The sequence below is a fragment of the Rhamphochromis longiceps genome, linkage group LG5, assembly GCF_057381845.1.
Source record: "Rhamphochromis longiceps isolate RC_006_pf linkage group LG5, R_longiceps_female_GT1.1, whole genome shotgun sequence".
NCBI classification, from domain to species: Eukaryota; Metazoa; Chordata; class Actinopteri; order Cichliformes; family Cichlidae; genus Rhamphochromis; species Rhamphochromis longiceps.
Genome location: NC_140561.1, coordinates 26,180,959 through 26,196,924, shown reverse-complemented (window position 1 = coordinate 26,196,924; position 15,966 = coordinate 26,180,959). Strand labels below are relative to the sequence as shown.

Sequence of the window (15,966 nt, the reverse complement as noted above, 5' to 3'; positions counted from 1 at the left end):
TTTGTAATAATAACCAAATGAATATTGTTCCAGACATTTAGATGTACCTTGGCACGATAATGGCAGGATTTAAGGATATTAATTTCCACAGTATTTATTTTTTCAATGAAATTTGACTTATAATTTATCCAGATCTCCCGTCGATACAGTGCCATACAACTGTAAAAATGCAAATCTCTCTATAGGTCTGATGACCTGATTTGTTTTTTTTTTAATCACCCTTTAGACACAAGACCGCTGGCCTGGAATGCTTTTATTGTGAAGGGTTAGTAACTTCCTGTTTTGTTTTGTTTTTGGTTTTTTTTTTGACGTGAGATCTTAAAGGAATGGGGGAATTCAGTGCCAGTGTAAACTCATTGATAGAGGTATTCAGTCGCTGTCAGGTGAGTGGAACTTCACTAGCATACGTATCTCTGAGGGATTCAAATTTGTTAAAGAAGTTGTTAAAGATTTCTTAAATTTTATTGGTTCCGGAGAACTTTCAGCTATTGGTCCATGTTAATGATTCCTATCCAAACAGTTCGAGTTAATACAAATGATTCTAACTGTAGTAGTATCATGGTTTTCATTAGAAGTTATGTCATATAGTAATATGAAATTTACAGTAACGTAGTCCTTTATAAGCCTCCATGACCGTTTTGCACTGATAATAACTATTACTTTTGTGTATTTGACACATGTAATGTAGTTGTTACTCTGTATGTATTTTGTGTAGTTTTGGTGGGCTGAACGCTCCCATGGTTTCTCCACATGTTACAACGCGTTGTTTCTTGTCCGCTTTAGATTGTATCGTTATCCTCGCAAATTCTTGTTGGGTTTTACATGCCGTGACTGCGTATATTAGGTAATACTACCTTTTAAAATGAGGCATTTGCAGCTGAAGATAAGGAAATGCTTATTCAAGAGCCTCAAAAAGAAAAAGAAAAAAAGCAGCTGATACTTTCCTCCTTCCTCAGTTCTCCAGCTGTGTCTCAGATTAAGTAAGCTAAAATGTTTACAGTATGAAGTGGAGAATCTCGGCTGAATGTGAGAATCCAGTGGTACAGCTCCCTGTCTGGTAAATCTCAACATTCCTTCTCTGCTTTTTCTTGCAGAGCTCCCGCTGGTTCTCCAGAATGTTTTCTTTGAGAAAACTGTCTTATAGGTAGCATTTATTCACAGCAGACCATAAAGTGGAAATGGTCAGTTTGACTGCCTTGTTGACAGTATGGATATGGATGCTATCACAAACTGCCTTGGGGCAGCACACATGTCCTTCTACACCTCAGAGTTCCATAGATTTCACTGTAACATATTCCCTCCCCCACTTCCAAACCCAGAAACCAATACAGAACATTGCAGTGAACCCGGATAATGAACAAGTTTACATTGGATATCAGAATGCGGTAGTGGGAGTCAACAGTTCTATGAATAAAATATGGGAGGTGAAAACTGGACCTATAGGCAGTCCTGATTGTGAAACCTGTCTGGCATGCGATGTAGAAGTTCAACCCGAGGACCCAGTGGATACAGACAACGAGATTCTGCTTTTGGATCCTGCTCTAAATCTAGTTCCATACCTGTACATTTGTGGAAGTACTCGGTATGGGATCTGTTACTTTACTGACATTACCCTTGAAGCTCCTGCACCTCAATGTTTATACACAAAAAAAAGGAACTCTCCAACCTACTGTCGTGACTGTGTGGCCAGCCCATTTGGTACCAAGGCCATGATCGCTGAAGATGGGCAGACATCATACTTCTTTGTTGCAGCCTCTGTCAATGACAGAATAACACAGACGTACCCAAGGAGGTCATTATCAGTGCTGAGGCCACTTTCAACTGAAGATGGCTTTGACATGGTCACAAACGTGACAGTGCTTCCTGGACTACGTGACTCTTACAGCATTAACTACATCTACAGTTTCTCTGCCAAGGATTATGTCTACTTTCTTTCCTTGCAGAGGGAAAATCCCTACAAAAACGATTCAGCTTTTCAAACTCGTCTGGGACGACTGTCTATTTCTAATCCAGAGATGTGGATGTACAGAGAGCTTATTTTGGAGTGTCGGTACGAGCCAAAGCGCAGGAGAAGAAGGAGAGGGACTTTCAAGGGTACTGTTTATAATGGATTACAGGCAGCACATTTCGGGCAAGTTGGGAAGGACTTGGCTGATGAGCTGAGGGTAGCTGAGGGAGAAAATGTTTTGTATGGGGTGTTCGCGGAGGTAAACAAGCATGGCCAGCCTCAGAAGAACTCAGCCCTCTGTGCGTTTCCTTTAACTAAAATAAACCAAGAAATCGAGGCTGGTGAGGAGGCCTGCTGTAAGTCAAGTACAGAGCAGCTATCCAGAGGTCTCTGCCACTTCCAGCCATGTGAGAACTGCCCACATGAAGTGAGTAACTCTTTTTTTTATGCTCGAGTGTCATCAGAATATCACTATATGCCCATACAGGAAATGGTTTGTCCAGACAAGCATTGTATTATTAAGTCATTTGTGATGAGAGCAAAGTGGTTTACAGTACAGTATTATTATTTTCTTGAGCAATAAAGGATTGTATATTCAAAGTAAAACTAAAGTTAGTCCATAAATCTTGAAAATTAAAATGATGTTTGCCTGCGGTAAATCTGATGAAGGTGAGTGTGTGTGAGAGAGAGAGAACAGGGAGGGATGGATGAGTCACTGGTGTGACCTGCATGTTGCGACACCATTACTCTGTTTCAGTCACTGCTCAGTAAGTTTCAGTCTTTCTCAATGAAAAGGTGTGAACTGTTTGTAGTACAAGGCTTTGGTAAAAAAAACAGTTGCAGTTTCTTTTCATTTTAAAACAAATAACTGAGAGGACACAAACTGCCTCAGGGCAGCACACGTGTCCTTCCAGTCCTAGCAGGTCAGTGGATTTCACTGTGGAATATTTCCTCCCCAACTTCCAAATACACAAACCAATACAGAAGAGAAAGGTACTGGACGGTAAAGGCAGGTTCAGCCTTATAAGAACATGCACACCTCTCTCTTGAAACACCTTGAATGTAGCTATGGTTCCTCACGTCAAAATAAAATAAAGGTGTGGTCTTTCCTTTTATGGCGCTCAGTCTGTGTCCTTTGAGCTCCCACAGGCATGTACACCTACGGGAATGTGTGCCAGGAAACACAAGCTATAAATCCTGCTGATAAAAATGTGGAACTTCAAGGGGAGGGTCAGTGTTGGACTGTACTCATCTCTATTTGAGTAGGAAATAGGATGAATATGAAAGAAGTGAGGGGCAAGATTTTTACTTATTGAATCTGGTGTGTTCAATACAGTGAACTGCATTTCTATTTAAGCATTAAAGTCTGAGAAGCTCAAATGGTGTAAAAATTGGACATTGAAGTGAGAACTCAAATATGGGCATGCTGGGGCAGGTCAGCTTAATTACCTCACCAGTCTTGCAAATCCTGCTTTTTTTCTGGTTGCTGACCTTTTTTTTAAACCAGTCTAACTCATGTTTTGCACGCCCACCATGCAAATGTTTAGTTTCAGCAGAAGACAGAAACTACTCTGAGAAACAGTCACCAAGTCAACAACGCTGAGGTCACTGCTGTTTTATGACTTTCCACTCACGGCTTGTTAACATGACTGGAGGAAACTACAGCACTTCCTCTATAAATGAATACAATTAAGAATTTTTTTCCATCCCTTTTTCTTGTCACACAAACACGTCTTCATGTACCGGTACTTATTCTAGAATGAGCCCAGTGCTGATAGAGGCAGATATGCTGAAGATGAAACTCCTTGAGCTGTCCATGTGTAAACATGTTTTTTCTGCTTGTACAGAACTCTGATAGCAGATGCACTGATAAGCCCACTCTGGTGTCAAAGCCATACTACAGAGTCGATCTCTTCAACAGTGAGATGAGAAATGTACTGTTTACTTCAGTTCTGGTGAACACGATTGAGACTCATACGGTGGGCCATTTTGGCACGTCAGATGGGAGGATACTCCAGGTAATAACATGGTGTTGGGCTGGAGAGTACGCTGAAGTTTGAATGCATTATAAAGTACTGAATGTAGATGTTTTTGCTATGATTTCCATGAATCCTCGCGACATTACCTCTCTGTTTCACATGTTTAGGTGATTCTAAGTTCCTATAACCATATTATTTTTGCCAACTATTCACTGGGAGAGACTGCAGTTTCGAGGAACGCAGCTGTGTACTCTGAGGATTCACTTCTCTTTGTGGTTGGAAATAAGGTAACACTCGTAATACCTGCCACAGGTACTGCTTATCTCTTGATGAATTTTCCCTTGTATGTCTTTTATAACACCCTCATCTTACTCTCTCCACGATCAAGATGTTCAGGGTGCCTTCTACAGGACCAGGGTGTGCACATTTTAAGACGTGCCCCATGTGTTTGAATGCTCCGTTTTTCATGAACTGTGGCTGGTGTTCGGGAATCTGCTCAAGGCAGGAGGAGTGTAGCTCACAGTGGAACAAAAAGTCTTGCGGACCCATCATAACAGAGGTAGATCTGTCACTCTGTGTGACTCTGTGATAAGCCATTGCATGGTTAAACAAAATGAGTCATAAAGTTCCTCCAGTCACACTGATTATAAATACACATAATTAGCTACTGATTTATGTTGGTAATTTTATTTTTCCAGTTTTTTCCTAAAATGGTCCCTGCTGGTGGTGCGACTGAAGTGACGCTGTGCGGATCAGAATTTCAGTCTGTTCTGCGGCCGCCCATCATCAGTGGCAAAACCCACATCGTTACTGTGGGCTCGGGGACCGTGTGTGATGTCCTGCCTGAAAAGAGCAATAGTAACAGGTGAGTAGTTCAATCCCACGTGTAGTCCATTTCCTCGTGTTGGAAGTGCTGCTCAATGTGCTGCTCAGACTTAATTAAAAAATGATGGTATTGAGCTCTTTATTGGTTATATAACTGATGTATTATTTCAGACATATAAACTTCTGTTCTTAACATCTCAGTGACATCTTTGGTCAAATTTTTGTGCAAAACAATAATTTGGGGCTGATTGGCTCAGAGGAGGCAGGAAAAAAGATTATTGGACAAGAATGACAATAACAGCGTTGAGACTGACAGCGTAGTGATGTCAAGAACAGAAAAACAACACTAAGGAAAACAGGCAGATGAGTAATGGATTGGATTTGTATAGCGCTTTTCAAGGCACCCAAAGCGCTTTACAATACCACTATTCATTCACTCTCACATTCATACACTGGTGGAGGCAGCTACAGTTGTAGCCACTGCTGCCTGGGGCAGACTGACAGAAGCAAGGCTGCCATATCGCGCCATCGGCCCCTCTGGCCAACACCAGTAGGCAAGTAGGGTAAAGTGTCTTGCCCAGGGACACAACGACCTGGACAGAGAGCCCAGGGATCGAACCGGCGACCTTCCGGTTACAGATGCGATTCCCAACCCCCTGAGCCACGGTCGAGTGATTACAGTTTGTCCTTATTGAATTTAGTTGTCCTCTTGGGTCTCAGAGTACAGGCTTATTTTTTTTCCTAGAGTTTCCAAAAGTAGAGTAGAAGGTAGAGCCTTGAGCTATTAGGCCTGCTCCTGTGGACTCAGTTCTAGTTTGGTTTCAGGAGGCAGATTAGATATATAAGTTTTCCTGAATGAAACTTTTCATAGCTTTAATAAGGGCTGATCATCGACCATAGTCTTGTATGCTGCTATACGCAAAACAGCTCGGGGAGTTCTCATAATGCTCTGAGCACTTAACCTTGACGACCCTCTTTTCAGTCGCCACTCGTAAATATGACGCTCTTGCATGTCATTAACTTTTATCTTCTCTCTCACATGATTTGTCTTTTATTCTGTTAGTCGTTTGTTATCCCTTTATGGGAAACATCAGATGGCTCATATTCTCTCATAGAACTAACAGACATGCCATTCCCTGTGTCTCTAATACAGACTGGTGTGCAAAATCAGGGAAGAGACACCAAACCAGGGACTCAACATCACTCTGGAAGTGAATGAGGGAGAGGTGGAGGGCATTTTCTCAGTTGAAGGCACAGCTCAGATTTCTGGCTTGTCATTTGTGGTGAGATCAATTTTTAAATGGCACCACCCTGTTATAAACTCTCTGTTTTCTAATTATCAGAAATAATTTCTGTAATGCATTTTGGAATCACGATGTGATTTACTTTGTGTGTTTCTTATTAGACACCCAGCATAACAGAAATCAAGCCTGATTACGGGCCCTTGTTTGGAGGAACAGTGGTTACATTAACAGGCAGATATCTTAACACAGGAGTAACAAGAAATGTCAAAATTGGAGATAAAAACTGCACCATTCAAAAGTGAGTAACATAGACGCTACAACACATTGGTTTTGCTGTGCATTTAAGCAGGTAGCCTTAGTTATGTATAGTTGGTTATTTGAATTTCTATTGCTTTCAGTGTTTCTGAAGGAAAGGGGACTTTGTCTTCAATCGTCTGCCACACAGAAGCTGCTGAGGCTGTTGGGGAACTACCTGTGAAAGTCATTATTGACAGCCTTCAAGTGAATGACACTAAGATGTTTTCCTACAAGAATAATCCTGTTATAAACTCTGTGTTTCCGAATTGCAGTTTCCAAAGGTATGACACTAAACTGGTCTAACTAATAGGCTTACCACCAAGTTCCTCATCAAAACTAGCAGGCATGCTAATTTATATTGCCTTACAGAGGCTCCAAGCTGGTGATAGAAGGTCAGAATCTTGATGTTGCTAACAAAATTGTGGTTGAGTACACTCTGAAATCTCACTTCAGTGAGCGTCTTCAACGGGTAAGTAAGGTTTTGTAAAACTTTACTGGGATTTTTTTCTAATGCAGTTACATTTTTCAGTTAATTAATTTTAACTTGATTGCAAACAGCATATTATTTTTTTGTTTTACCTCAGGTTTGCAGTGGCACAAGAAATGCCACACACATGGAGTGCTGGGTTCCTGCTTTTCCAGAACAAATTCCAGATACCATTTTTAAAACTGGAGTGCTTTCTATTCACATAGATGGGGAAAATGACGCCTGGAAAAGTAACTTTTCCTACTACCCTAATGCCCAAGTCATTCCCTTTGAAAACGATGACAGTATATTACTTCTAAAACCAGGAGAGGACGAGGTTTCACTGCATGTATGTTCACACACTCATGTGCAGTTTTTCCTGCTCTGTCATTTGTTTGGCTGTTTGTACAAAAACCTCAGGAACAGTAGTTGCATTCTTCACAAGACAACAATTACTGCTTGTGTTTTAATATTTAAACCCTTTTTCAATTTGTAACAGCATAAAAAATTGGATGCAGTACAAACATGTATGAAGATCACAATGACCATTGGTGATGCGGTCTGCAAAGCGCAGGTTTTGCAAAATGAGCTGACCTGCAGGATTCCTAAAGGCCTGGTTGTTCCCAGCAACGGGCTGCCTGTTAGGGTAAGAATCATCTGTTTAAGCCATCCTAAATCACTTATGGAGACTCATATTTAAATAAATGTATTTAACAAGAGGGATCATATTTTCCACTGCTGCAGGTGTTTGTGAACCATGACGTTTATGATATGGGTACAGTGCTCTTTGATGACAGCTTCAACAACAATGCGATTGCAGGCATTGTCCTGGGCATCATTGCCGCACTGGTAGTAGGAGCTGCCCTTGCATTAATTGTTATGATTAATTTAAGGAAAAAAAAGAGAGGTGAGAAAGACTTTGCTATTTTGTGATGCATTTCAATAAACTGACATACTTTACTAAGCAATCTTGCAACAAATTTTAATTACATGCATCTGTCAGTCGTTCTTAGCCGACCTTCGGCTCACCGGTGCTTCACACATTATCCTCAGTGGATTCTTCCCTTGTGTCATTCACAATTTAGTAAAAAAAGTTATATATAAAAAGCTCTACATGGCCAAGCTCATGACATAAGGTTTCAGCTAATCCACTGAGATCATATTCTAGCAGGTGGCATGAAGCACCTTGTAACTGTGTATTCTAAAAACTGTTATAAAAATGACCATGCTATTATTTTAAATTTATATGCACACCTTCAGAATGTATTTTGTCCTGTCTCTCTCTATGATTTTTCTTTGTTAACTGATTTTGATTGATTGAATTCTCCCCTCCAGCCACCATAGAGAATCGCTTATCAGCGATGATGTCACATAATCTACGCCTGAGCAACAATAATTCTTCTTCTCCAACAGATGACTACAGACAGGGTGAGAGATTCAAGCCATGAACTGATTCAGTTTAATGTGTCAAAGAACAACCTGACTAATAAAGTTATTTAGGAACATTTATTATTATTGAGGAACATTATATAAACTTGAGCATAGATAATCTTTTTTTTTTATCCCAGTCCATTAAATACTTTCATGCTTTTCATTTTTCGCATGTACTCAGATTTTATCAGTTATTTATTTGCCTGTTTATGTTTTTTCTCTAATGCATTACAATAGATCTTTACTATCAAACTTCAGGTTCAGCAGGACTGGCTTTCCAGGGTTTATTGTACAGTGCCAGCTCTGATCATCTATCTGTTCCTTTGATGCCACGAGACAATATCTCAATGGTTAGCCTGAATTCCAATATTCTTGAAGAGGTCAAAGATGTGCTAATCCCACCTGAGATGCTCTCAATTGAGGATAGTCAGATTATTGGCAAAGGTGAACCTCAGTATTGTACAATTGTTATTACTAATTTGCCAATTTAGCACAGAATTCCTATAAGGCAATTTTCTTCTAATATAGGTCACTTTGGGACAGTTTATCATGGATACCTGTTAGACAGCAACAAGAAAGAAATCCACTGTGCTATTAAATCACTGAACAGTAAGTGAATATCAGTTTATTTCATAAAAGAAATTGGTGTTTTGTGAGCTGCTGGCTGGTAGATTAAAGTATTTTATTATATGTGTTTTATTAACAGGGATAACAGATTTCCAGGAAGTAGACCAGTTCCTCAGAGAGGGGATCATTATGAAAGGCTTTAACCACCCTAACATACTGTCACTGTTGGGTATCATGCTGCCCAAAGAAGGGCTCCCCCTGGTGGTTCTGCCATATATGAAGCATGGAGATCTGCGCCATTTCATCCGTTCTAAGAACAGGGTAAATTAAACTGTGGGGACTGTGAAGATGCTCTATTCACGCCATTACAAGTTTTGTCCTTAGATCTCTCTTTTTTTGTTTTTACAAACTCTTTGTCCTTTACAGAATCCAACAGTGAAAGACCTGATTGGGTTTGGTCTTCAGGTTGCCAGGGGAATGGAGTACTTAGCCCAAAAGAAATTTGTTCACAGAGACCTGGCTGCGCGTAACTGCATGTGAGTGTGACTCATGCACTGATTACTGGCCTTGATATGAAAGACTTTGACTCACTACAAGCAAACGTATTTGTTGTTGGCCATAAGGGGAAATAATTCTGCAGTTTTAGCCGTTTTAAATTTGTGAACACATTGTTGTAGTCAGTTGTATATAGCAAAATGAAATTATTTCATGAAAATAATTTGATGTTCATTGCAAAGCTTGTTAATAAATTCATCAGCTTTCAGGCATCTTTTAAAATTATTAGTTATTTTCTGCAATGTTAAAAAAAAGTATTAGATAAAAGTGACAAATGTACATTAACATGATTTTGAAAAAAAAAATCATTTTTATTTTAGATTCTTTTTTCTACATGAAAGATAGTTTAGATCAGAGGTCCCCAGCCGTTTTTGCATCACAGACCAGTTTATGTCCGACAATTTTTTCATGTACTGGCCTTTAAGGTGTTGCAGATGAATACAACAAAATAAAACAAGTACCGATACCAAAAAAAGGAAAATTTATTCATAACACACGGGAAAAATAAAATAAATAATAAAAAAACGCTAAAAAGCCCGAAAACCATAAATTTCACACCCGAACCTTAACTCTCACGGCCCGGTACCAAACGACTCACGGACTGGCCTGGAGGTTGGGACCGCTGGTTTAGATGTTAAACACATAGCTTACTCAACATGTATAAGCTTACACCATTAGATCTCATCATAGAGAACATGGTTGATATTCACTGACACTCGTTGTACACGTGCTAGTCTACATGTTAGAAATGTAAAGTAGAAATATGTTATTTGAACTAGATAGTCCATTCTTAAGATGTTTTGTCTTGACAGGCTGGATGAAAACTTCACAGTAAAGGTTGCTGACTTTGGTATGGCAAGAGACGTCTATGCCAAGGAGTACTACAGCATTCAAGATCACAAAAGGGTGAAGCTCCCTGTAAAGTGGATGGCCATCGAAAGCCTGCAAACACAGAAGTTCACAACCAAGTCTGATGTTGTAAGTGTGCCTAATTAATCAAGCCAATGAAGATCATTTTAAATCAGGGGTGCCCAGTCCCGGTCCTCGAGAGCTACCATCCTGCAGCTTTTAGATGCATCCTTGTTCCCACACACCCGAATCAAATGAATGGCTTGTTATCAGGCCTTTGCCAAACATGATGGCATGCTGAAGAGGTAATCAAGCCATTTGATTCAGCTGTGTTGGAGTAGGGATGCATCTAAAAGCTGCAGGATAGTAGCTCTCGAGGACTGGGATTGGGCAGCCCTGTTTTAAATCAATCACTCAACCAATCAATCAATCAATCAATCAATATACATACAATATATTATTCTTTATCTGTTTCACAGTGGTCATATGGCATCTTACTGTGGGAGCTGTTAACCAGAGGTGCTAGCCCGTATCCAGAGGTGGACCCCTATGACATCACGCAGTACTTGTTGAAGGGACGTCGGCTTCTGCAGCCACAGTATTGCCCAGACACCCTGTAAGAATTAGCACCCTTTCACTATCCCGTAGCATATGGGCATTATTAGATAAGATAACTCTTTATTGTCATTGCACAGTCATACATAGTACAATAGTGCAATGAAATTGGAAAACTGTCCTACGTCGGCATTATGTAACGTTGATGTCTTTAGTGGCCTCAATTCCACCCTGCATACCTCTAAATCACAGGGATTTAATCCTATGCTACTTTGTATTTGAGAAAAAACAATGCCCGTTATTCAGTAGTGTCTTCACCTGCTTACTCTTTTACTTACTCAGCTTTTCATTCAATAATTTACGCAATTATTCATTCCACAGCTATGTAATCATGCTGGCGTGTTGGGACCCGGAGCCTGAGTGTAGACCTACCTTCCATAGCTTGGCTACCGAAGTGCAGCGCATCCTGTCCAATCTGAAAGGAGAGCACTACATCAGTTTGAAGGTTACCTACGTCAACTTAGACCAGCCAAGGCCTTACCCCTCCCTAGTTGGAAGTGAAGCCACAACCTCAGACTTGGACACAGACTCTAATGGTAGCAGCTGAAGGTGCAATGACACAAAGCTCTTTGGCAGGATCACGGCATCCAGAGTTGGAAAACATACAAGAGAAAAGGACAGCTTATAAAAATTTTTATGTGTATAAACCCGAGCACGCTGAACATTTTGCTACTGATTTATTTGACACTGTAGGCATTATAAACTCTAACTGGAGGGAAAAACCCCACTGGAAGATTCATACTGGTTACTAAATTTTTTTTGTGACAAAATAGAAGCAGCATGCTGACTTATTTTCTATAACACGAGCGTGAATGAGACAAAATGAATGTAAAATAGAGCCTTGTTCTTAGACTTGCAGAACAGGGTTGAGTGGTACGTACATGGTGTTATTCACACATATAGTACGTGTCTCTAAATGTCTCTAAATCAGTACCTTAAACTTTGGGGGCATATGAACAGAGACTTGTGCTCAGGGGTTAACAGTTTTTATATTTGCACCACAATTGTTTTGCCATATGGGCTAACTTAAATTGTTTTATTTAGGTCTGTAGCATGTAGATTTAAAAAGAATACACGTGTGCATCTTACATCACACATGTAAAATAACTCAGTCGACACAAATTTGGAGCCGCTCATACAAAAAAAGCTCTGGGCCCAGAGTTATGAAAGTGAGCTTTTTGTCCTGTGTGGAAACACATCCATGCTTGTAATTATCACTAGAGGGCAACAAATGCCTTATTCTGAAGAAAACTTGAGTTGCTGGTGCAGTGATGTTCTGCACTACAGCAGTCGTCTCCACACAAAGGTGCCGCACAATCGGTACAACTATATTTAACTAAACCTCAGAGAACCAGATTCACAGTTTCACTGAGTGAATGTAACACATTACGGTCTTTTCATTTCAATCAGCAAAATGTAACCTGCAAAGCATTTTGATGAATTTCTGTGTCTTTTGCTTTTAATTAAAATAATCTCCATAGTACATAGGACATTTGAAGGTCATTTATTATATGGGCACTGATTTTAATCTTCTATACTGACGCTGTAATGTGGTTTCAAACTGATAGTTTATTTTCACGGACTAGCTTTCCACCAAGAGCAATGAATTCAGTTCAAAGATAGTTGAGTTTTGTTATTGCTCCATTTATTTTTGTTGAACCAAAGACCGATCGGATCTTTTCAGTAGCTTCCACAGTCAAGCGGGGTTTTATACAAAATGCTTGATTCCATATAATCTTCTCCAAAAAGTCTTATTGTGAATAAACAGTATGAAAAAACCTACAGCAGATGGGCAAACAGGAACATTCCAGCTTTTTAAAAAATCAATTTAAAATTTTATTCAGAGCACCGCAGCAAGTACAAAAGTTCTTCATGAAAGTGGATCGTCAAAGCCAAAGATGAAAATGATGCTGAGTGCATTGACACAGGTCTGAGGCAGTGCAGCGCTTGTTCTCTGCCAGGTAGATGAGAGGAAAAACACAAACTGTTTGAGTCTGAATAATGTTAGCTCAACCAGAGTGAAAACTGCATGCCTCTACCTAATCTGTGTATCTAGCATTTGTAATACTCTATGAATAATTTATGGATCTAAATAAAGATTTTCTTTTTCCATCCCTTGCCTTTAGGTACTGTAAAGGTGGTAGCAATAATGACAAGCTCTGGTTACACTCAGGTCCAGATATTGGGGGGAAAAAATCTAATGAGCTGGCCTAAAGACTAAAGAGAATCTGTTTTTTCCCCCCTATGAACATTGTGTAAGATGCCTTTTTTTAAGTCATGCTGAAGCATGCATAGGATCTATTTTGATTGTATGCTACTAATGACCTACAGGAATTTAAAAAATGGTTTTGTTATCAACCTTTTCTATTCAGATCATTTTAAAAATGTATTTTTAGACAGTATGTGATGAGCACGAGCTCATGCAGTAAGCACTCAAAGCTTCAACTCAATGAACCTAAAGCAGTAGAAAGACACAGCACGTAGCTTAACTGTTCCTCAGACTCAGGGTTAAGCTTTTTTAGACAAGCGCTATAAACCATCAGTCTTTACAAAAAATATAGATTTGTGACATAGCATGGATTTTAAATAAAAAGTGAAATCAATTTTGGGAACGAAAAAGTTTTTTTTTACATTGTTTTTCTTATGATATGGAAATCAGAGTGATTTTTTCTTCTCCTGTGACAAAATTTCTCTTTGCGTGTTGATTTCGGCAGATGTGCTGAGCAACTGTCAGGTGTGGCACTACAAAAAGACACTACAAATGTGAAGTATGTTGGAAAAAGTGAAAGTAAATGTGCTCGGCCGACTATGTGTGAATAAACAGATCTCTTAATGGACTTCAGTTGAAGCCACAGTTGACTCATTTGTTGCTTACTGAAACTAAAGAAACTGATGACTGGCACTACCACTAGGACATCTACATAGCTTAAAATGGGTTGCCCTGTGATCTGTTACTGAATTTTGTGTAATTGGTGGCCTTGCAGAAGGATTTTAAATAAAATGCTCCTAATATTTCCGAGATTGATGTTGATGTTCCTCAAACACATAATCCCATAATCCAAATTATGCAACGTGAATGTATTTTCTTTAGAACGTACCCATGTTTGTTTGTTTTTCACACACATACACGCACACACACGAACAAAGCAATCTAATAAATTTCTGACTTACTTTTCAAATCAGATATACCAAACATCAGGGAAACCTCTGTTTCCTGATGTCATAATGACTTTAAAGTTGAAATGAATGCTGTTTGCAACCAGCAACTCCAAATGTAAATGTAAACGTGGCATTAGTCCATACCAGTTTAAGCCTGAGGACAGAACAATAGCAGACATTGGTACTTCTTGATGCATGCTCAGCCATCCAGGTAAGTAAATGTCAAAAAGTTGTGGATATTATGTTTTGAGTTTCCCCAACCTTATAAACAGTAAATATAGTACATGTAGTACGTATAATACACATTAATAATTAGGAGGAAAAGAAGTTAAATGATGGAGGGGCAATCATTAACGAATATTATTGTATAACTAACAATACAATTTCAAAGCAACCCTCAGCATAAGCACATCATTTCAGCTGGTCTGTTTATTCAGAACCACTAAATACTGAATGTTCCTCCTTCTCTTTGCACACACAGCCACACAAACACTTTCCTATCCAAACCCACAGTGATGGGGAATAGCTCAACTGAACAGAGAGCAGACCCCTAAAGTGTCTGGTCTAAAATTCCTTTTGTTGTCTACAACAGTATATATTTATAAATAATTTAAACTTTTATTTCACACTGCCCTGGTTTTGGAGCAGAGTTGGTTGAAATCTGCAAGTATCATACAGCAGCTGTTGTGTGATCTGTGGCAAACTGGACCAGAGAAGTAACAAACTTTAAGATTTCAGTGGATCTAAACACATAACAAACATAATTTGCACGCTTACTTTGTGTATTCAGTTTCATAGCTAAAATAAAATAATGATAATTTAGTATAAATTAAATAGTTTCATAGATATGCAATGCAAGTTCACTGTAGAATCTTCCAGAATAACTGCACATGAATAGAGACATTTTTGTTTAAAATTAGAAGCTGAAGGAACGGATAAGGTGCCAAATTCTAAATGTTCCACTGTTTGTAATGTCACGGATGCAGTTGCCAGTTTATTTTGGCTGATGATGATGAGCTGAGTGACATGTTCAGCATTTGCTTTTTATGTTGGAGGTATCTGATCAGACACACTCCTCTGAGTTTTTTAATATACAGATAAACAAGAGTGAATTAAAAAGAACTGCATTTGGAGACTCATCTTCAAACTCCAGAGAGGCAACAAACTTCTGCAGAACAAGCTTCCTGCGGTTTGTCTGTGACTGATATAATGGTAATGATACTGTATGGTGATTTAGTGAAGTTGCAAGTGATCTGCATTACATCACTTGGTATAAAAAAGGCCGGGGAAGTGAGAGAAAATAAAAGAAACTTACCTGATTCACAGTTGTTGAGCTACTCCCTGCAGCTGTTTGGGCTGTGCATGCAATTCGCAGTCTGAGGTTTTCATCATTGATCAAGGTCTCCCTATTTTTCAAGATGTTGCTCAGAAAATAGAAAAAAACTGGGCTGAGAGAGACAGAGAAAGGAAATATGACTCTATAACAAGACTGTGCAAGCTTAATTACTTACTAATAAGTTTGCATAAGGGTCATCAGCTTTCTTCTTGTTTACCTTTGTATACATTCATGTAACATTTAATAAATCAAATTTAAAGTCTTCTGTATGACATAATATTTACTCAATATTTCAAATTACAGCATATTATGCAGTCAAAAGGAATGAATTTCACAGTGCTCTAAAGTGCTTCATTTTTATTTAATTGCAAAATCATACATCATAGGTGATCTGGTATTTTCATGATACTATTGAAATTGTTCCTAAGTAATGGACTAATGTAACTGAGTCCTTTGCATGTTAAAAATCCCTCTTTTATTTTCAGAATATCTTGCATACATGTTGCACGCTTTCGCACGTCTGTTCTCTGAACTCAGTCCTCTATCCTTGAGCTTGTGTACCATCAGTAGCTACCTGAATAGCGAGGCAGTCTTCCTCCCTCTCCCTTGCGCTTCTCCATTGTTGCAATGCATTCAGAGGGAGGATGAGGAGTTGGGAGGTCACAGATGGAGAGAAGTGTTCTGTTTGTTCCTGT

The 15,966-nt window shown here is 39.2% G+C and overlaps 1 protein-coding gene across 2 annotated transcripts; it reads left to right on the top strand.

Annotated features, from left to right (window-relative positions):
* Positions 1 to 292: 292 nt before the first annotated feature.
* mst1ra (macrophage stimulating 1 receptor a) lies at positions 293 to 13,795 on the top strand. Of its 2 annotated transcripts, none has more exons than XM_085406935.1 (21): positions 293 to 383; positions 1,095 to 2,375; positions 3,796 to 3,966; positions 4,095 to 4,214; positions 4,316 to 4,486; positions 4,626 to 4,792; positions 5,906 to 6,035; positions 6,158 to 6,294; positions 6,395 to 6,574; positions 6,663 to 6,762; positions 6,878 to 7,108; positions 7,259 to 7,405; positions 7,504 to 7,666; positions 8,095 to 8,187; positions 8,449 to 8,634; positions 8,719 to 8,799; positions 8,897 to 9,078; positions 9,184 to 9,293; positions 10,125 to 10,290; positions 10,641 to 10,777; positions 11,098 to 13,795. In XM_085406935.1, exons 2-21 carry the CDS (start codon positions 1,179 to 1,181, stop codon positions 11,321 to 11,323), a joined length of 4,095 nt encoding a protein of 1,364 aa, XP_085263061.1. In that variant the 5' UTR covers positions 293 to 383; positions 1,095 to 1,178; the 3' UTR covers positions 11,324 to 13,795. The 2 variants fall into 2 exon arrangements, with proteins under 2 accessions (XP_085263061.1, XP_085263060.1); XM_085406934.1 differs by having other exon boundaries at positions 8,428 to 8,634.
* Positions 13,796 to 15,966: the final 2,171 nt, after the last annotated feature.